Source organism: Gopherus evgoodei, unplaced genomic scaffold, assembly GCF_007399415.2.
Source record: "Gopherus evgoodei ecotype Sinaloan lineage unplaced genomic scaffold, rGopEvg1_v1.p scaffold_94_arrow_ctg1, whole genome shotgun sequence".
Taxonomy (NCBI): domain Eukaryota; kingdom Metazoa; phylum Chordata; order Testudines; family Testudinidae; genus Gopherus; species Gopherus evgoodei.
This window is the reverse complement of record NW_022060115.1, coordinates 208,872-231,106: the sequence shown is the minus strand read 5'-3', so window position 1 is coordinate 231,106 and position 22,235 is coordinate 208,872. Positions and strand designations below refer to the sequence as shown.

At 48.2% G+C, this 22,235-nt stretch overlaps 1 protein-coding gene, 1 long non-coding RNA gene and 3 other non-coding genes across 5 annotated transcripts in view; 2 read left to right on the top strand and 3 right to left on the bottom strand.

Moving 5' to 3' along the window:
• Positions 1-862: 862 nt before the first annotated feature.
• TRNAV-AAC lies at positions 863-935 on the top strand. Its single transcript has one exon. It is a non-coding gene; the product is annotated as a tRNA-Val (tRNA).
• Positions 936-3,222: 2,287 nt separating this feature from the next.
• Positions 3,223-3,296, bottom strand: TRNAT-AGU. The gene has a single exon. It is a non-coding gene; the product is annotated as a tRNA-Thr (tRNA).
• A 5,765-nt stretch (positions 3,297-9,061) lies between these two features.
• Positions 9,062-9,134, top strand: TRNAV-UAC. The gene has a single exon. It is a non-coding gene; the product is annotated as a tRNA-Val (tRNA).
• Positions 9,135-12,341: 3,207 nt separating this feature from the next.
• LOC115644180 lies at positions 12,342-15,594 on the bottom strand. The gene is made up of 2 exons (XR_003998442.1): positions 15,188-15,594; positions 12,342-14,105 (listed from the first exon to the last, which is right to left on the bottom strand). It is a non-coding gene; the product is annotated as an uncharacterized LOC115644180 (long non-coding RNA).
• A 56-nt stretch (positions 15,595-15,650) lies between these two features.
• The window catches only part of LOC115644173 (zinc finger protein 679-like), a 43,073-nt gene continuing 36,488 nt past the window's right edge, over positions 15,651-22,235 (bottom strand). Inside the window, exons 3-6 of the mRNA XM_030548288.1 lie at positions 20,686-20,812; positions 16,656-16,772; positions 15,771-16,284; positions 15,651-15,669 (exon numbers count right to left, since the gene is read on the bottom strand). Coding sequence (XP_030404148.1) covers positions 15,651-15,669; positions 15,771-16,284; positions 16,656-16,772; positions 20,686-20,812 — 777 coding nt within the window. The remainder of the gene's footprint in view (positions 15,670-15,770; positions 16,285-16,655; positions 16,773-20,685; positions 20,813-22,235) is intronic.

Genomic DNA, 22,235 nt, shown 5'->3' with positions numbered 1-22,235 from the left:
GAAGCGCAGCATTAAAGAGATCCAAAGATTGGCCAATGGCATTTTCAAGTGCTAAAATAGCAAGTGATGTCGCTCTCTCATTGGCCATCAGCGACTGAAGATGTGGTTGAATGAGCTGGAGCTTCAAGGCGAGGGTGGGTCTGTCTGCTGCCTTCCGTTGCGCTGCTGGGCACCAAGTCCCTGGTGGCCAATATGTGAAGCTGGGAGAAGAGAGTGGGGTGGCAAGTGGTGGCAGGACTTTTTCCACCAGGGTCTACCTGCCCAACTTCCTCCTCATACTGCTGGGCCCCCGTCGCCTTCAGGTAACACAGGAACTAAGGCAGGAATAGGGTGAGGAAGCAAGTAAAGCCGAACAAAGAAGGCAAAAGTGAATCTTGTCCTCACGGGTCACTCGCAGTGACGTCCTTTTTCTGTGCCACAGCTGACAACAACATCCCAGACAGAAAAGTAATAGGCCAAAAAGAAACCTAGCAGCTGCTGAAGTAGTTCAGTTGGGAGCGTGCTAGACTAACAGGCTCTTCTATCCCCCTTTGTGCAGGGGTGGGATGTTTTCTGAGAGTGCAGCAGGGCCTTTAACTGCCACGAGTCCCTCATTTCAGGCTATGCAGGAGGAAAAGACAGCATGGGCATCTGCACCGAGTTTGCCCACCTGACCTTTCATTCTTCTCTTGCTCTTTGTCAGCAAGGGGAAGAAAAAGAAGCTCTCCCTCAAGCTGGAGTCACACGGGCGAGGTAAGGACGACTTCCTGAGTGCTGGCTCCAGTCCTCTGCTCTGCCAGCTGACCTATCGAAGGGCTGCCACCACTTTCTCTAGGTTTGTCCATCGGTCTGTGGCAGGGTGAGCAACAGCCAAGCAGATGGAGTTTCTGTAGTGTAGTGGTTATCACATTTGCCTAACACGCAAAAGGTCCTTGGTTCAAAGCCAGGCAGAAACATGCTGGTTTCCTTTTCCCAGATCCCCTTGCTGTTCAGGAAGGTGCTTCTCCTTCTGCCACTGGCCTGTCCCTGGGATAACTCCAACGCCTGCATGACAGAAGGTGCTGACAGCAGTGGAGAAAGCACCTTGGTAGAGAAGTGAGGCATGTTACTTTTCAGATACTTGTGGTTTGGCCTCCTCTGCCCTTGGAGATTGGCTGGTGGATGCCGGCTCTTCCTGCTGGCCTCCTTTGCGTGACATGCCATAGGAGGAAGTGAGGCAGGAATGGGGCAAAAGAGGAAAGTCAAGCTGAGAAAGGCAGGACAGAAACTAAGCACATCATTGTGGCTAAGTGGGGTTAGTAGAGCACTATCATTCATTCTGCAAAGCCTGGGGAGGTGTTGTTGGCTGCTGGGAGGCAGAATCCTGTGCCTTTTCTCTTGGCTTCCCAGGGATGGCTACTTGCAGCCCTGGAGAAGAAGGGGGGTTCTGGGTGAAAGGTGGAGGCTGGGCTGGCTGTGAGGAACTGGGATCCAGGAAACTCCCACCTGCCTTTCTGAGGGCTGAACCCATGGAGGTGCGATTGGCTGCTGGGAGATAGACCCCTGTGGCTGCCTGTTGGCATCCCAGGGATGGCTCCTTGCAGCCCAGGAGAAGCAGGGTTCTGGGGGGAAGGAAAAGCAGCAGTGGTGAGGCTGAGTGGGCTCCTTTCTGGCCGAGATGGTGGGCTGTGGTGAGTCTGGGAGTTGCCTGCAAGCGATAAGTGGACATAGTGCAGTGAAAACCGCTGCTCCATTCTGGCCGATCTGGGGGCACCATGGACGACTTGGGAGTGGGGGCAGGGCCCTGGCTGTGAGCAAATGGGATCCAGGAAGCCCCAGCCTGCCCCTCCAGGGGCCGAGTCTTCTTCTTCTCTCCTGCCATGGGGAGCCCGACCTTAAGCCTGCCCAGCATGTGCAGCAGCTCGAGCATTAAGCCTTCCTGTGTGCATAACCTAACTACAGCCTAGTGTAATCACGTGTAAAGTTTAGATTGTGAATGTATCTTTAATTTCCATGGTAACTTACTTTGATCTTTTATTCCTACCACTTATAATCCTTAAAACTCCATCTTTCTGTAGTTAATAAATCTGTTTTATGCTATACTTAAGCTGGTGTATTTTGCTTGAAGTTCTTGGGAAATCTCAGCTCCATTACAAGGCTGCTTCATGTACTATTCACAGGGAGGGAGGGGTGTACCCTGCGTTACAAACTCACACTGATCAGGCTTCTGATTAAGGCAAGATGGTATGATCCAGGGGTGCAAGGCTGCAGAGCTGTGGGGGGGCGACTCTCTATCATTAGTGTTATGAGTGGCTGCAGAAGCATTCATGTAATTCAGTTGGCTGTGTCCCTACCTACGGATGTCTGTGTAAGTGCAATATCTGGCAGAGATTCACAGCTTGTCTCAGCATCACATGTGTGAGAGGGAGTCCAGGTGGTGGGACAAAGGGCTCAGGGGTCCCACTGTTCAGGTTGCATCCCGGAGATCCCATCACAGACTTTCAACAACCACAGCGGATGCTCACTGAGACAGAGAGAGAGATGCCAAAATAGTGATCTCCAGTGCCAGCAGACATCAAACTATCAGAAATTCTGCGTACAGAGAAGACCCTGCTAGTGGAAAATGCCTTTGAAAAAGCCCCTTCTGCCCCCAGTTGTGGTCGTACAGTGCTCTGCGTTATGGCCTCAAGAGCCATGGATGCGAGTTGATTTACGATGACCTTTTCCTTGTCTCCACGTTTCTTAGGTGCCTCCTTCCAACACTTGTCAGAAAAAACGACCAATTTCTTTTACAAGCATTTGCATTGCAAGGCAGAGGCAGTCTTCTCTGCTTCCTCAAAAGATTGACCAAAAAGTGGGAGGAGTGGACACATTTGGCAAGGCACCACTGGGTGCTGCATCTCTAACCTCCACTTTACCTGGCAGGTGCCTCTGGGACTTTTCTCCCAACTGCTCCATTTTTCATCAGTGACAATCAAAAGGAAGACGACATGACATCTGTGTGTGGACATCCCCAGCGAATCACAAGGACGTGTGGTGCAGGCTTTTATGTTGCAGCAATTGCAGTCAAAGCAACCACCATGCCAATACCAGTCACAGCAGCCTTTTCATCAACTCCAGGCTTGTGATTTGATTCTTTCCAATGTTTCTCTCCAAAGAAGCCTTATCCTTAGCAAGCAATGACTTGGATACCAAGGGAGGTCTCTTCTGTTTCCTAGAAAGAGACAGGAAAATGTGAGCAGAGGAGACAAAAGCCATAGAGCAAGGCACCACTGGGAGTTGAACCCAGGATCTCCTGTTTACTAGACAGGTGCTTTAGCCAGCTAAGCCATGGTGCCTAACTTGTGAATGTGTTTGCAACTGTTCCATTTGATGGTCCAGGACAACACCTGCAAATTCCAAACTACAGACACTCCCCTCAAGACTTGCAAGGAAGAATTGGCAGGCCAAGCCAGGATCTCCTGGTTACTAAGAAGACACTTCAGCCAGCTCTTCCCAAAGATCACTATCTAGAGACCTTTAAACAGCCTCTGTAGATGTTTACTGACAAAGAGATGCCAAAATAGAGTTCTCCACTGCCTGCAGCCATCACACTACCAGGAGTTCTGCACACAGAGAGGCCCCTGCTGGTGGAAAAGGCTTTGGTAGAGACTCTTCTGACACCAGCTCGTGCTCATATACTGTTTAGCACTTTGTGTTGTGACTTCAGCATCCACAGACGCCAGTTGAGTTGGGGGACATTTTTCCTGTCTCCAACATTTGCCTAATGGCTCCTTTCAACACTTGCCACCAAAAAGACTTGTTTCTTTTGCAAGCAATGTACAGCTAGGCAAAGGCAGTCTTCTCCATTTCCTCACAAGATCACCAAGCTGTGGGGAGAGCAGACACATTCAGCCAAGCTGGATGCTGAATCTCCTCTTTATTCAGCAGGTGTCTGTGAAGGACATAAATCTCCACCGTGTAGAGGGCAAGAATAGGAGTTTATTACACACCGCACTGGCAGAGTGTCACCTTGCTTATTAGGCTCAGAGACACTGTTAATTGATTACAATAGAATATATAGATTTTCCATGGGTGGGGGAAAGTGACGGGGTAGGGAGTTCCAAACTCTGGGATAGGTTTTGTAGCAAGACATGATAATACTGTCTCCAGTTTTGGTGTCCTCATTTGAAACAGATGTTGTGAAATTGGAGCTAGGGCAGCAAAAAGCCACCAAAATATTCTGAGGACTGGAGAAAAATGCCTTCTAGTGAGCTATTGAAAGAGCTCCACCTGTTTAGCTTATCAAAAGAAGATTGAAAGGTGACTTCACTGAAGTGTTGAAGTGCCTTAATGGAGAAAAAAGATTGGGTGTTAAAGGGCTCTTTAATCGAGCAGAGAAAGACATAACAAGACCCAATGATTGGAAGGTGAAAAGAGACAAATTCATGTTACAACTAAGCCCCAAATAGTCAACAGCGAGGATGATTCACCACAGGAACAAGCTACCAAGGAAAGTGGTGGATTCTCATTCCCTGATGTCATTCAATGAAGACTAGATGCCTTTCCCCCAAAAGTAGCTATTGTGACATGTAGGAGGCCTGTGATATGCAGGGGGTCAGATTAGCTGCTCTAATGGTCTCTTCTGGCCAGAAAGTCGACTAATTTCTGAAACACTGAGTGTAGCACTGGGAGCAGCATCTGAAGTTTTCCTGTCTAGCCAGCTTGCTGCCTAGAATGAACGCTCCTTGAGTGGGGTGACCACAGGGAGTAGCTCAAACCTCCAAAGGGCCTGGCCAGGGGCAGGATATTGGCACAGCAAGGGAGGGGTGTGGCAGTGACATCACAAAGGCCTTTTGCAGGACCTCAGACTATTGGTCCAAGGTGATGGGGGGTGGTGACCTCACAGAGAGGTGCTGACATGATCCAGTCAGGACAGGGGCGAGAGGCCAGGGAAACCTCAGAGACGTCTTTGGCTTTGCTTCAGCAAGTCTCCTTCTCCAGGTCTCTCCTTGAGGACTGACAGAGTATTCGGGTTCACGGACATGAGCGCCAGGAGGAACCTCTTTCAAATTTTCTCCTTCCCTTTTAGTGATTTTACTAGAAAACAGCCATCCCTCTTTAGAAGGTAAGAGGCTCCTGGAGGTTTGAAACCTGTTCAATCTGATCTATCTGGTTACAGGACACTTCCTTTCTCTGCACCTCAGGCTCCTAACCATCTGTCCAATGGGAACAGGGACAATTCTCCAGCTCTGGGCGGTCGTGAGGCTCGGTGAGATAAGGGGCGTTAAAGTCCTCTGTGAAGGAGAAAGGGGAGTGTCACGGTGTTTTAGCACCAAGGAATTCTAAAGTTTGCTAAAATGTCTAGTCTGCGGAAACAAGAAATGGTCGGGGCCAAACTTTTTAACCACTGCCTTTTTTGAAGCCCACTCAAGGATGTGAGTCCCTGTCTTTTAGGTACCCGGGATTCTTTGCTAGGAGGAGAGAAGAGGTTCCTGCCTCCGTTTTTGTGGCCTTAACAAACCAAGTGTTGTGCCCCAGTTCTCGTCTGAAATCACTGAAAAAGAACATCTTCCCATCCATGAACAAGACAGGACCTGTCTTTCAAAGGGGAACAAAGAGACCCCTGGGACTTACAGTCTAGCTAGCCTCACTTCCATAGCTGGAGAGATCCTGCAATACATTCTTAAACAATCCATTTGTCTGTAGCACCTACAGGATAATTTGGTTCTTAGGATTAGTGAGCATGGATTAGTCAAGAACAAATCATTCCAAACCAATCCTCTTTCCTTCTTTGGCAGGGTTCCGGGCCTGGTGGAGGTGGGTAAACAGTAGATGGGATATAGCTTGGTGTTACTAAGGCTTTTGACACAGTCCCGTAGGACATTCTCACAAGCAAACGAGGGAAATGCAGTCCAGCTGCAATCAGTGTAATGTGGGTGCAGAGCTGGTTGAAAGCCCGGACTCCAGGAGCCCTTCTCCATGTTTGTTTGTCCAATGGAGAGGGTGTACCTAGTGGGTCCAGCAGAGGTCAATCCGCGGTCCGGTACTATTCAATATTTTCATGAATGATTTGGAAAATGCAGTGGAGAGCATGCTTCTAATATTTACAACTGACATCAAGCACTTTGGAGAGCAGGACTGGAATTCAAAACGCCCTTAACAAATTGGAGAGTTGGTCTTCTTGAGCCAAACTTCATAGCTGGGCCCCTCTCTCTAGACTGGGCTGAAGTGAAACCCTAGAGCCAAATACTCCTCCTGGGCAGTGCGCTCCAAACTTCAATGGTCAGATGCTGCTTAGCACTGTCAGAGCAGCTTTTGCTGGGGGATTCTCCCAGCACTTTCCAATAGCGGGAAAGTATGAAATCCCCATTTGACGGCTGGGGACAGAGCCCTAGAGGGGGGAGCAACTTGCCCAAAGTCCCCCAGGAAAAGGAAAAGAACCTGCAGTGGAACCAATAGGAAATCCAGCAATGGAACTCATGAGTCCTGACTCCCAATCCCCTGGTCCAGTCGCTGCAGCGGAGCACACTCCCTCTCAAAGGCAGGGAGAGTGACCATGAGGGCCTGCTTGTAATTGCCTGCTGTGGGAGGGAGTGTGCAGCAGTGGTTAGCGAAGGGGCCTGGAAAGAAGGACTATGGGGTCCCATCCATACTTCTGACACTTGATGTGACTCTGAGCCAGTAGCTTCCCCTCCCCAGGCCTGTTTCTCATCAGTAGAGTGGGGGGTCTCAGTCCTGGGGCTTTGGGAGGCTCCAGGACGGTGTGTAAAGTGCTAGGATGTCAGGACCTTGGAGGCACTGTCACCCCCACACTAGGGAGGTGTTCTTCACTCCCTGCTGTTGGTCAAGTTTCTCCGTCCCTTGGCAATAAGATAGTCTAGAACCCCAACCAGGGTTATTCTATCTGCCAACCAAGATCCATAAACCTGGAAATCCAGGACGCCCCATCATCTCAGGCAATGGCACCCTGACAGCAGGATTGCCTGGCTATGCAGACTCCCTCCTCAGGCCCTATGCTACCAACTCTCCCAGCTATCTTCAAGAGCCAGTGACTTCCTGAAGAAACTACAATCCATTGGTGACCCTGCAGAAAACACCATCCTGGCCACTGTGGAGGTAGAAGTCCTCTACACCAACATTCCACACAAAGATGGACTACAAGCCATAAGGAACAGTATCCCCGATAATGTCACAGCAAACCGGGTGGCTGAACGTTGTGACTTTGTCCTCACACATAACTATTTCACATTTGGGGACAATGTAAACCTTCAAGTCAGCGGCACTGCTATGGGTACTCACATGGCCCCACAGGATGCCAACATTTTTATGGCTGGCTTACAACAACGCTTCCTCAGCTCTGGTTCCCTAATGCCCCTACTCGACTTGTGCTAACTTATGACATCTTCATCATCTGGTCTCATGGAAAAGAAAACCCTTGAGGAATTCCACCGTGATTTCAACAATTTCCATCCCACCATCAGCCTCAGCCTGGACCAGTCCACACAACAGATCCACTTCCCGGACACTACAGTGCTAGTAAGCAATGGTCACATAAACACCACCCTATACTGGAAACCTACTGACCGCTATACTTACCTACATGCCTCCAGCTTTAACCGAGACCACACCACACCATCCATCGTCTACAGCCAAGCTCTAAAATATAACAGCATTTGCTCCAACCCCTCAGGCAGAGACAAACACCTACAAGATCTCTATCAAGCGTTCTTACAACTATAATACCCACCTGCTGAAGTGAAGAAATAGATTGACAGTGCCAGAAGAGTACCCAGAAGTCACCTACTACAGGACAGGCCCAACAAGCAAGTTACAGAATGCCACTAACCATCACTTTCAGCCCCCAACTAAATCCTCTCCAGCACATCATCAAGGATCTACAACCTATCCTGAAGGATGATCTCTCACTATCACAGATCTTGGGAGACAGGACAGTCCTTGCTTACAGACAGCTCCCCAACCTGAAGCAAATACTTACCAGCAACCACACGACACAAACACTAACCCAGGAACCTATCCTTGCAACAAAGCTCATTGTCAACTCTGTCCACGTATCTATTCAGAGAACACCATCATAGAACCTAATCACATCAGCCACACTATCAGAGGCTCATTCACCTGCACATCTCCAAATGTTATATATACCATCATGTGCCAGCAATGCCCCTCTGCCATGTACATTGGCCAAACCAGACAGTCTCTACATAAAAGAATAAATGGACACAAATCAAACATGAAGAATTATAACATTCAAAAACCTGTTGGAGAACACTTCAGTTTCCCTGGTCACTCATTTACAGACCTAAAAGTCGCAGTATTACAACAAAAAACCTTCAAAAACAGGCTCCCACGAGAGACTGCTGAATTGGAATTAATTTGCAAACTGGACACCATGAAATTAGGCTTGAATAAAGACTGGGAGTTGATGGGTCATTACGCAAAGTAAAACTATTTCCCCCTGTTTATTTGTCCCCCTACTGTTACTCACACCTTCCTGAAAACTGTTGGAAATGGGCCATCCTGATTATCACTACACAAGATTTTTTCTCCTGCTGATAATAGCTCACCTTAACTGATCACTCTTGTTATACTGTGTATGACAATACCCATTTTTTCATGTTCTGTTTGTGTGTGTGTGTGTGTATGTATATATCTATATATCTATATATATCTCTCTCTATATATATCTATATCTATATCTATCTATCTATCTATATATCCTCCTACTGTATTTTCTACTGCATGCATCTGATGAAGTGGGTTTTATCCCAGGAGAGCTTACACTCAAATAAATTTGTTAGTCACTGAGGTTCCACAAGTACTCCTGTTCCTTTTGCATATAAATTAATGGAGATTAAGTCCATGAATGGCTATTAGCTAGGATGTTTAAGGAATAGTATCCCTAGCCTCTGTTTGTCAGAGGGTGGAGATGGATGGCAGGAGAGAGATCACTTGATCATTGCCTGTTAGGTTCACTCCCTCTGGGGCACCTGGCATTGGTTGCTGTTGGCAGACAGGATACTGGGCTGGATGGACTTTTGGTCTGACCCAATATGGCCACCCTTATGTTCTTATGAAGAGAGGGGCAAAGCTCTCTGACAGAGTTTCTGTAGTGTAGTGGTTATCACATTTGCCTTACACGCAAAAGGTCCCTGGTTCAAAACCAGGCAGAAACATGATGGCTTAATTTTCCCAGCTCCTACTTGCCTGTCCCTGCTGTTGTAGGAGCAGCAGTGATTTTTGTGCTCAAAAGGTCTGTTATACTTCCCCTCCCTCCCACTTTTGTCTCCTCTCCCTCTCTGAATGCTTGTGAAGTGGCTTTCCCCCTCCCGCACCCTCCTGGAATGCTTGTGGGATGAAGGGGCTGGTTGAAGAGCAGAAGAGCTCCCAGGTAGACAAGGTGTCTGGGACTCTAATTAGGCAGCACTCACACCCCCAGAGCATGGACACTGCCCAAGGTGCAGTGTGACCAACCAGATGCAGCCAAGTCATCTCTAGTCGCAGGCCATGAGGCGCAGGCCCTTAAAAGGGGAAGGGGCCCTGTGCTCAGGAGTCACTCACAAGCTTGTACCTCCAGTGAATGTCCTTCGCCCGGACCTCCTGGCCAGTGGCTCGCCACGTTGCATTTCATTGTGCCTCAGGAAGACTTACCTTCATCACACTGTCCATCACTGCGCTGTGGGACACTTACCTTGCAGAATCCTGACACCTCCAGTGCCGAACCAGTCCTGGGAGCGTGAGTATGTGAGTGTGACACCCCATCCCCCTTCTTTTGAACTTAGCTATCTATCAATATAATAAATGTGCTGCTTTCTGCCAAACTCTGGTGGGTCATTAGTTCTCCCTACACTTACTAGTTGGCCCAATTTCAGGTAAAACCTGCAGTAACCCCAACCTCTGCATGACAGAGGGTGGTGAATGAGCTGAGAAAATGCCTTAGCATCAGCAGGGGAAAGCTAGAAGATCTGGGCCTGTCACCTTTTGAAGCCTTGTGGCTTGGTCTCCTCTGCCCTGGGATGTTGGCCTATGGCGGCCGGCTCTTCCTGCTGGCCTCCTCTGCGTGATTTTCCAAAGGAGGAAGTGAGGCAGGAATGGGGCAAAAGAGGAAAGTCGAGCTGAGGAAGGCAGGGCAGAAGCTAAGCGCCTCAGTGCGGCTAAGTGGGGTTAGTAGAGCACCACCATTTGTTCTGCAAAGCCTGGGGTGGCACGGTTGGCTGGTGGGAGGCAGAATCCTGTGCCTGCCTTTTGGCTTCCCAGGGGTGGCTACTTGCAGCCCAGGAGAGGAAGGACGGTTGTGGGTGAAAGGAAAACAAGAAAAGCTCTGGGAGGAGATTTGGGTGTGGGGTGCGGGCTCTGTGCTGGGGGAGGGGGTTGAGGTGCAGGAGGGGTGGCACTTACCCCGCGCACTGCATCTCCCAAAGTGACCGATACACACAACCCTGCGGCAGCAGCTCCTAGGTGGGCGGGGCCAGGGGGGGTCTCCATGTGCCGCTGCCTGCAGGCGCTGCCCCCAGAGCTCCCATTGGCTGCAGTTCCTGGCCAATGGGAGCTGTGGAGTTGGTACTCGGGGCAGAGGCAGCACATGGAGACACTCCCCCCGCCCCAAGGGATGCTGGGACATGCCAGCCACTTCTGGGAGTGTCACGGAGGGATGGAGGCAGAGTGGGCAGGGAGCCACCTCAGTGCTGCTGGTACATCTCTGCACACCCATGGGGAGAGGGGAGCAGAGGGCCTCCATGCACTGCCTGGGGTAGGGGCAGTGCACAGAGCTGCCTCCCCTCCAGGGTCTCTTACAGGAGTGGGTTGGTGGGGTCTTTTGGTCTGCAAGGTGCAGCAGGTCGGACTAGATGATCACACAGGTCCCTTCTGACCTTAAACGCTCTGAGTCTAAAAGGGAGAGGGAAGTAAAGGGAATTTTTTTAAGAAATAAACTGAACATTGTAATACCAGGATGACTCCAACAGCTCATTGCATAGTCTCGCCCCTTTCTTCCTCCACTGGGTGTTTAATGACCTGCTAGGATTTGGGACACTGATCCTCTCATTCCATCACTAAACTGATACAATGTGACAGAAATTAAACCAATTCCCAGAGGAGAAAACCTCACATCACTGCATTGGCTGGGAATTAAACCCAGGTCAAGTGCATGGAAGGGAGCTATGCTCACTACTATACCACCAATGTATCTAGCAAAAGTTCTTCTCCTACATGCCACTTATGCTTGTCAAATGAGGCTAGACCAGCACTGAGGAGATTTTCTGCCTGATAAAATGTACTGGATTCTCATCACTAAAAAACCATACCTACCCCAGAGAGGACCTTCCATCTTATCCCATTTTGCTTCAGAGCCTTTGAGGAGAGACCTTGTCAAAGGTTTTCTGAAAATTTAAGTATATTACATCTACGGGATCACCTTTATCCACATGCTTGTTGACTCTCTCAAAGAATTATAGTAGATTTGTATCAGAGGGTAGCCATGTTAGTCTGGATCTGTAAAAGCAGCAAAGAATCCTGTGGCACCTTATAGACTAACAGACGTTTTGGAGCATGAGCTTTCGTGGGTGAATACCCACTTCCTCAGATGCATGCCACATGCATCTGAGGAAGTGGGTATTCACCCACGAAAGCTCATGCTCCAAAACGTCTGTTAGTCTATAAGGTGCCACAGGATTCTTTGCTGCTTTTATAGTAGATTTGTGAGGCATGATTTTCCTTTACAAAAACCATGTTCATTCTTCCCCAATGTAAGCAGGGGCAGACTCACCTGGAGGCACCTCCTGCTGATCATCTTGGGAATTAGCTCTCCAGACATCAGAGCGCCCACCGCAGGCCAGTGATCTGCCTCACTGCAGCTGGCCCCCTGTCCCTCCCAGGACCCCGGTGCCCCATTTAACCTGGCAGTACCCCTACAGTTACGGTTCTCCCCATCCCAGGGGAACCTCCACTCACTATTCCCACTTCACCTCAGTCTTAGCTACTGCCCAGTCTCCATCTAGCCCTCATTCACTGGGGCAGACTGCAGTATGAGCCACTCATCACAGGCAAAGGGGGTTTTGGCCCTCAGTTGTTTACTTTAGAGTAATGTGGCCCTTGCCGCTTTACGAGTTGTGCAGGTCTGGATTAGGGCATTGCGCCACCCTGTGGGAATTTCATGTCCCTCCTCAGTTTCCCATACCGACACAATTTCCTTTGCTGTTCAACGAACAGCAAAACCTTTCCGTGTCTCTAGTTTGAGCCAGGGCGTTCAATTCCATTGAAACCTTCTCTCCTGCAATGGCAATGGTCAGACAGAGGGGACGTGGCCACCTTCAGCAGCTCTGAGAATGAGATAGTTACTCTCCTCTTTCTTCAAACTGCTGTTGTTATTCCATAAACATGTACCATGGAATAAAAAACTGAGTTTAATCCAGAGTGAGGAAAGAAAGGAGCCACCAGCTCCCCGAAATATCTCTGTGCCCCAGAGAGAACCTGCCCCTGCTATTGGAATCACTGATATGCTTCAGTTACAATGGGGAAAGTATCTGCTCTCATTGGGGTAAAGCTCAGTGGTAGAGTGTTTGACTGAAGATCAAGGGGTCCTTGCTTCAAATCCAAGTGCCCTCTAATAAGCCTCTTATTTTCTTATTTTTATTTTTGAAAAAAGGGAAAACATTTTCATTTCCATTCTCCATTATGTTCAGGAGCTCCACTATACGGGGATGCTTGAAATGAATGCAAACACTCAACATTTCACTGTCCAAATGCATAAAAACCTAGCAACCCTGACCATCAGCTGAAAGCAGTTCCAATCCTCTAAGTGTAGAGTTTATGTTTTCATCCATTAAACAAAGGATGTATGAATGTACATTTGCAGATCCCTCTTCTCCATGGCTATGCTCTGCAGAAGAACAAGAGCCACATCCAGTTGGAGTTCAGGAGTCTGATGAGCAAAGGCAACTAGGTGCAGGATAAAGTCACCGGCACTTTGGCTCCTTCCCATTCAACCAGCAGCTGGGCCTCCAGAACAAGGCATGAGAAGATGACAGTGGCTGTGAGCAGGAAAATAGCCCCCAAGAAGCTGGCTAAAGCTGTCAAGATCCTCAGGAAAGTCACCATGCCCATGTCTAGCATGTACTGACTGCAGCAGGGACCAAAAAGGCAGAGAAAAGCCCTCAAAAGTTGTAAGCTGCCAAGCCCCAGAAGGTGATCAAAATCCTACCTAAAATCAAGACAGGATAAGGCTAATGTCTTCTCCAAAGCCAGGGCTAAGAAGGTAACACTAAGAAAGAAGTGAAGAGATTTCCATTGGGATGACTCCTGCTCTTTTATGATTCACCATGGACCACCCAAAGAGATCAAAGTCCTGCAGGACAAACAGCCTCATGGATGGTATAATGAAGTGGTGGCAGCGGGGAGAGGTGTTTCTCTTCCAGAGGGGAAGTGCTGCGTTTTGTGCAACACCTGCCAGGTGAGTGGTGCACTGACAGGGCAGCTGCCCATAGCTCGCACATGAGCTCACTCTCTTCGATCTGCTTCTGCCATTATTTCAGAGCCTGCACTAGTGGGAGTGTGTCCCTAGCACTTCACCAGCTGTAGAACAGGCTCTGTCTGCATCCCAGCTCTGATTAATCCCACTTTTTAATGTATTCCTACTGCGATACTTTCCCAGTTCTCTGCCTCATTCTAACATTCCGGTCAGAGACTGACTATGGGGAGGAATGGACTAATTTGCGTGACATTCAGTAAGTTGCCATAGTACGTGACTGAAACCTCTGCTGGAGGTGGCCAGGAGTCTGTTACATACATAAAATAGCTAAGCTTTATCAAACTACCTGCTACACATTCAAACCTTCCTGTACACACACAATAGAAATTGGGGCACTGAGAAATGGCAACTTGCCTTTAACACAGATCATTGTTTTCTGTACTTCCAGAGGCATTGAAATAGAAGCATATTACCTTTCAACAGCTGCTATTTCATGTTCAGCAGCAAAGCCTGTCAATTTACCACCCATAGAGCTGATTATTTCTAACTGCAGGGTTAGCCAGACCATTCAGTAACATTATCGCTCTGTTTACAAAGCCTTTGGTTAGTGACGAATCATGAGACTTATCCTTTCCTGCTGTAATTCCACTCACTCCAGTGTTCTCTTTCCCCAGTTCTGGTTCTAAGAAAAAAAAGAAATTAAAACAAGCTTCAGAACTAACATGCTGTGGGAAACTGGAAATGTTGATAGCTCAAATTATTCAGTTTCTTCTGTGTCTTGTGTATGTCTATCTGCTTCGTGTGTGTGACCAGTGGGGCTTTTTGTTTGCTCCAGGCAGGCTCAACCCTGTCAGATTTGTCTGTGGGGAGGGGCCAGAGAAAACAGACACCCTGGCCTTCCAGGTTGGGGTTAGTCAAAGGAATAACAACCCTGTCCCATAAAAAACAATGTTACAGAAACAGTGGTAGGAACAATGCTAGAGAAACTGGTTAATAATCACAATTCCCAGGCTTGAAGCAATCGGAAATACAGAATTCAAAAAGCAAAGCTCAGGGGAGATTTGGGGTTTATTCACTGAGCTTAGCCATGTGCTATAGCACAGGGAGCACTTTTGGAAGTCTCCCATCCCACAACTGGGGAAAGGAAAAGGATTCTGAGGTTCTAGCACGGATTGAAGGAGGACAGTGATGGGGAATAAGGGACTCCCTCTGACTTACCCTAACTATGTCTGTTGTTACAGAGGAGGAAATGACTTTTTTTCCCTATCCCTGCCCTCTTCCTGCTCTTTGTTATAGTTCAATACATTTTAAGTGCGGAAAATAATAATGAAAATATCTGCTCTCCAGCACAACCTGAAGCAACATCAGAACAAATGGGAATGAAACAATTTGTTCCCCAAGGGAGAACTCGATGACTAAGAATTGCTTTGAAATGGGGGAACAGGATAACCGTGATGCTCAGGGTTAGTTTAGACTAGGAAAAGTGATGGAGTTTAGGTCAGGTCAAGGGGAAAGCTAATGCCAACCACTGCACCTGGGCTGCATCTGCACTACAACTTTTTACACCAAGATCACTAACTTGAGCAGCTAACACCATGTACAGTCCTAGTGGATGGAAGGCACAGGTAGTTTTTGCCTCAGTGTAGCTTGTTGGGATCAAACCTCTCTCCCCAACTTGGAACTCATGAACATTCCTGGCTGGAGGGACACACATTCCTATGACACAAAAGGAAAGGAGTTGATAGAAAAGATCATAGGACTGACCCCAAAGAAGGATGAGCTGCAAAAGGCAGAAGGCGGCATCTTATCTGGTGGAGCTGAGACACCACGGTGAAGACGATGCAAAAATCACTATGTGCGAATTAGCTAATGTGATTTTTTTAAAAAAATTCGTTTTTGTCAACACTAGTCAAGGGATTTATTACAATTCTCTCTTCTGTGCATTTTCTGATGTCTAATGAGCCTTGAGCGCTGATTGAAGCTTTGCCCGCACTCAGAGCATGTGTAGGGCATCTCCCTTGTGTGGATTCTCTGATGTGTGATAAGGTTTGAACGCTGACTGAAGCTTTTCCCACACTCAGCGCATGTATAGGGTGTCTCTCCTGTGTGAATTCTACGATGTCTGACAAGGGTAGAGTTCCAATTGAAGCTTTTCCCGCACTCTGAGCATGTGTAAGGCTTCTCTCCCGTGTGGATTCTCTGATGTCTGATAAGGTATGAGCTCCAACTAAAGCTTTTCCCGCACTCTGAGCATGTGTAGGGCGTCTCTCCAGTGTGGATTCTCTGATGTTTGATAAGGTCTGAGCGCCAACTAAAGTTTTTTCCACACTCAGAGCATGTGTAGGGCGTCTCTCCTGTGTGGATTCTACGATGTGCATTCAGGGTAGAGCTCCAGTTAAAGCTTTTCCCACACTCAGTGCATGTGTAAGGCTTCTCTCCCGTGTGGATTCTCTGATGCGTGATAAGGTCTGAGCTCTGACTGAAGCTTTTCCCACACTCAGTGCAAGTATAAGGCGTCTCTCCTGTGTGGATTCTGCGATGTCTGACAAGGGCAGAGCTCCAATTGAAGCTTTTCCCACACTCATGGCACCTGTAGCGTGTCTCTTCCAAGTTGATTCTGCCGCTTGTTATAAGGTCTGAGAGGCTACTCAAGTTTCCCTCTGGCCTCCCCTGAGTCTCACAGGCTTCTGGTTTTTCTGGGAGTGCACAACTCCTGGAAACATTCTCTTTGGATCTTCCTGATAATATTCCATGTACTTCTCTTCGCTCAGCATTTTCCTGATGGGGTTTCTCCTCCTCATTCTCACTCACCATCCCATCACCTGATGGGAGACAGAGAGAATCCAGACACAGGTCACTACCTGCACCGGAAAGAAAGAAAATCTCAGAGAGAGGAATGGAAAAAAGGGATGAACAATCCAAAATGTGTGTGGGAGAGATCAAACCTATCAGGAGCTGATTTTCCCCAAAACCTTCCCCAGAGGAGAGAGGAAGGGATCAGTTTTGGTCTGCATCTCACGAGAACACTCAGAGGAAAGTGAGATCGCGGAGCGACCTGCTGTCAGTTGTTAGTCAGAATAGGAGGGAAGCCATGAGTGACATCTGCCATTATGATTTCACATCTGCAGGGAACAATCCTGAACATGGAGAGCTCACAGGGTCTTTGTGGGGCACCCCAAATGTTTCCTGCATTCCCACACAGTTGTTGAGTTAGTTTAACCAAAGTCCTCACCTGAGCAGGCAGCTCTTGGAAGCACTTCTTTCTCACAGCCCTGGAGGTCTGGGACCCACGGCTCTTCCCCTCGTTCCACCTGGGAGATCATATCAGGTTTGGAAACTGGAAACCCTACTGCAGGCAAAGAAAACCAGGGAGGTCAGTAGAATTTGTGGGATACTTGTCACAAAGAATAGTCCATGGTTTTAACCCCCAGCTCATTGTTAAGCAGTAATATCCCAAGGCTAGCTTCCTTGGCTCAAAGAGGCAGGAGAGTTATTATGATTATAAATCATATTCATTACATTAGTGCTAAGGAGCAACTAACAGTGGGTCCCCATTGTGCTAGGACAAGTACAAACACAGAATAGTAGATGGCCCATGCCCTGAAGAATTTACAATCTAAATACACAAGACAGGCACAGAATGGGATAAGGGACAGAACCCACTGTTAAAATAGAGATATTCAGGCCTGCCTGTAAAGCCTATAGTTTAAGAACTTAGGGGTACTTTTATCACTTAGCTACTTACAGGAGTATGAAAACAAAGAATCAAAATCACTGTCTGTATTTGTAAGGGCCTTCTCTTACCGTGACAGTCTGAGGCCTTGTCCTTAGGCTAAGGCCTTTGGCTAAGCAGCAGGGGCAGCCATAAGCTGGGAAGCAAAGGGTCACATCCTCACATCCCAAACCAGTCACACTGAAATAAAGTGCTATTGGGCTCTTAGGAAGATGATCCTGTCCTGATAGTGCCCAGCACTACCAGATAAAGAAACAGATCTTAAGATGGTTAAAGAAAACTTAGTTTGATAGCAGCCTGGTTTGGCAAGAAATCACTACTCAATGCTTGTGGTTGTGAAACTCTCATTTTTGTATTCTTTTATCTTTATGGCCACCGCTTTACAATGTTAATCAGTCTGGTTCTCTAATTGTTTTTGTCTGCTGTATAATTAATTTTGCTAGGTGTAAGTTAATTAGGTAGTGGGATACAGTTGGTTAGAGAATTATGTTTCAATGTGTTAGGACTGCTTAATTAAATTTCAGTACAATGATTGGTTAAGCAAAGGTATAGCTGAGAATATTACTATATAAACTGAGTCAAACAGGAGGGGGAACAGGAACAGGGAACGTGGAAACAGGGCAAATGCTCTGCGGAATCAGAGCTCATAGACTCATAGATTCTAGGGTCAGAAGGGACCAATGTGATCATCTAGTCCAACCCCCTGCACAAAGCAGGCCACAGAACCCTATCCATCCACTTCTATAACAAACCCCTAACCTATGCCTGAGTTATTGAAGTCTTCAAATTGTGGTTTGAAGACCTCAAGCTGCAGAGAATCCACCAGCAAGTGACCCATGCCTCACGCTGCAGAGGAAGGCAAAAAACCTCCAGGGCCTCTACCAATCTGCCCCAGACGAAAATTCCTTCCCGACCCCAAATATGGCGATCAGCTAAACCCTGAGCATGTGGGCAAGACTCATCAGCCAGCACTCAGGAAAGAATTCTCTGCAGTAACTCAGATCCAATCCCATCCAACATCCCATCATCGACCACTGGGCATACTTATCTGCTGATAATCAAAGATCGATTGCCAAAATTAGGCTATCCCATCATACCATCCCTTCCATAAACTTATCAAGCTTAATCTTAAAGCCAGATATGTCTTTTGCCCCCACTACTCCCCTTGGAAGGCTGTTCCAGAACTTCACTCCTCTAATGGTTAGAAACCTTCGTCTAATTTCAAGTCTAAACTTCCTAGTGTCCAGTTTATACCCATTTGTTCTTGTGTCTACATTGGTACTAAGCTTAAATAATTCCTCTCCCTCCCTAATATTAATCCCTCTGATATATTTATAAAGAGCAATCATATCCCCCTCAGCCTTCTTTTGGCTAGACTAAACAAGCCAAGCTCTTTGAGTCTCCTTTCATATGACAGGTTTTCCATTCCTCGGATCATTCTAGTAGCCCGTCTCTGAACCTGTTCCAGTTTCAATTCATCCTTCTTAAACATGGGAGACCAGAACTGCACACAGTACTCCAGGTGGGGTCTCACCAGTGCCTTATATAACGGTACTAACACCTCCTTATCTTTGCTAGAAATACCTCGCCTGATGCATCCTAAAACCGCATTAGCTTTTTTAACGGCCATATCACATTGGAGGCTCATAGTCATCCTGTGATCTACCAATACCCCAAGGTCCTTCTCCTCCTCTCTTGCTTCCAACTGATGCGTCCCCAATGTATATCTAATCTTCTTATTATTAATCCCTAAGTGCATGACCTTGCACTTTTCACTATTAAATTTCATCCTATTACTATTACTCAAGTTTACAAGGTCGTCCAGATCTTCCTGTATGATATCCTGGTCCTTCTCCGTGTTAGCAATACCCCCCAGCTTCGTGTCATCCGCAAACTTTATTAGCACATTCCCACTTTTTGTGCCAAGGTCAGTAATAAAAAGGTTAAATAAGATTGGTCCCAAAACTGATCCTTGAGGAACTCCACTAGTAACCTCCTTCCAGCTGGTAAGGGGGACACGAGGAAAATGCTCTGCAGTGTCAGAGCGGATAAGAGGGACACACCACCGAAGACCTCAGGTCTCCTGAATCCTCTGGGAAGCCCTGGGTGACAGTCATTCTCTTGTCTCTGTTGGGTATTAGATTGATGTAGGTTACTCCCAGTGAGTCCTAAATGACCCATTCATATTACCCCATGACAGCTACGTAACAAAACACCTCACGTCTCCTGCTCTTTATAATCATAGCAATACCAATCACAGCAGGAAACTGAGGTGTGTATTGGCATCATACAAGTATCACCCAAAGTCCCACCTCTATCTCAGACACACTGTTCACAGCCCCTGGAGAGAAAGCAAAGCACAGGAACTGGACGTTAGTCCAGCAAAAACAGTGGAGGACAAGCTGCAATCCCCACACACTGGTCAAAAAGGAGAGGCATGTGGGTCCCTATCCATAGAGGGGGCTGGCTAGAAGTCTGATACCTGAGGGGCCATTCCTTGAGCAGACCATGGAGGCAGGTCAAAGGCTTAGGTACCCCTGAGCTCTGACATTGCAAAAGCACATTTTGGGAATTAGGAAATCTAGTGACTCAGGTGAAATGGGAGGAAGAATTAAACTCCCGCAGTGTGAGGAGAAGGCTGGGGAATTAAATGCTAACATTCAGGAGCAACAGCCTCTAATTCTTCTGGAAAAGGAGAATGTAAGAAACAAGAACTGGGCTACGCAACCTCAGGAGGGACAGGCTCAAAGATCCAAGGAGCCTAGAGGGAAGACAGCTTGTGGCTGCTGTAGATGGAGAGAGGGGGGATAAGACTCTCTCCAAACTCTCACTCTTCGTAAAATCAGGGCAGGGTCAAGATCTATGAGCTAGTGTCACATCTTCTGGGCAATTTTATACTTGCTAGAGGAAAGATGTCATGATCAGAGTATTGCTTATTAGCTTGGAACATGCGTGGAGGCAAAGAGGTGAGCATAAAGAAATGGGTTATTAAGGGCAGGTCGACACTACAGCCGGGATTGACGCTCTGAGATCGATCTAGCCGTGGTCAATTTAGTGATACGATTTAGTAAACGTAGCCTAAGCTTGCTACAGTTCAGGGCCTTATATTAAGTTGAGGCTTTGCGAGAGTGGTTATGCTGAAGTCTAGGATTTACCTGAGGTTTGGGTAGGGATTCAGGGTTAAAGGTCTGGGATCCCCCACAGCTCTAGATCTCCAAACCTGTCCTCCCTCCCAATGACCCACCCAGCCCACTTCCTGGGTGCCCTTCCTCCACACTCCCCTCTGCTTCTTCCCATTACTCGCAGCCGGCACCACCTCCTGGCGCCTTGGGAGCTTCTTGTGTTCCCTCCTCGACTCTCATTACCTCCACCCTCCCTGCTGCCTGCTAGTGTATGGGAGATAAGGAAAAAAAGGGGGACAAAGAAACTTGTCAAAACTTGGATGATGAATAAAGGTATAAAGTTATTACTGCTCAGGTTCTTTAGAGACCCCACAGCTTCTAATAACCCAGGGGACAGGACTCCTTACCCAGCGAGGTCACCGTCTCATAGTTCTCCTGCATGACATCCCTGTAGAGGGCTCTCTGAACAGGGTCCAGAAGAGCCCATTCCTCCCTAGTGAAATACACAGCCACCTCCTCGAAAGTCACTGGATCCTGAAAAAGAAAGAGTCCAACACTCAGGACCTGCTGCCCCACTCACAACACCACTATTCATGGAACAGCAGCACCAGGGAAATGGAAGCTCCAGGAGGCACATGTTAACAGAGTCCCACCTCACCTTGCCTAGAGCAGCCAGGAGGAAGAGAGAACCTTTGTGCCTCCTGTGACGAACTGGGAAAGTTCTTAATAGTTTCTCTGAGTACTGTGTTAGTGCCTCAGTGTCCCCATGGCAGTTCTTAAGTATCTGGCAGAGCAAAGGGCCAGTGCACCTAAATGCCTGACACTCTGTCTCCTAGCAACTGATGGCCAGGGCCCCTCCTCTGCAAAGGTGCCAGCTGAAGGTCAAGGGTGGAGGGCAGACCTGGGGGTCTGGCTCACTGCAAAGTGGGGGTCCAGAACCCGGTGGCTTCCCCAGGAGCCCGCTGGGGTGGACTCGCTGTGGGAAGCACACGGAGGGGCAGAGAATGCTGAATGCTCCAAGGAGAGACCCAGGAGGTGAAGCTGTGTGAGCTTCTTGCCCTGAACAAATCTGCTCCAAGGGAGAGGAGGCTCCCCAAAGTCCTGACTGGCTTGGTGAGGAGCAGTTCCAGAGCATCGCCCGGGGACTCCGTGACAACTGGTGGCAGAGGTGGGATGTACTGCACCCCGTGAATGGCGCTACTTGCAGTAAGTGACTGGGAGCAGTAAAACAAAGGAGGGATAATGAGGACCAGGCGTGCTGAAGGCTCAGAGAGGGACGGTTTCAGGAGGCAGTTAACCTCTGGGAGTGTGTGACCAGCGAGAAGGACTGTTCGAATAACAGGGTCCCCCTGAGGACTGCAGCGAGCAGTCTCAGGGGCGGAGGAGCTTGCCGCTCGACCCTGGGAGAGAGAAGGATTTTGCAGTAGCAGGGTTCCCCTGGGGATTGCAGGAGCAGTCCCAGGGGCGGAGGAGTCTGCAGCTCGACCCTGGCAAAGAGGTGGTAATCACGAGAAGGGCTGGCACACCAGGGGTTCTTCCCGGAAACCATGGGGGAGCCAAGAGCACACAGGCCTGTGAGTCCTGAGCCACTTGGGAATGGTGAAGTGATGGCCTATCACCATCTCCTTAAGAAGGACCTTGTGATCCTGTGCACAAAGAAAGGGTTACGCATGGGGAAATTCACCAAGGCACAGTTAATCGTGCAGTTGGAGAAAAAGGACGCTCTGAGGAACAGATTCCTGGCCCAGATGGGGCTATGAGAGAATCTGAGAGCAGCTGGAGCATCAGTCAGGCATCCCCGGGAGTCTGGTCCCCAATCAGACGAGGGTCATCACGATTGGGTTCCCCATCAGAAAATTGAAGATGGATGGGATAGAAGCAGAGTCCAAGAGAGCGAAAGGACCGTGAAGAGCCCAAAAAAAAGCTGCAGGAAAAGCAGCAGCAGCATGGACTGGTA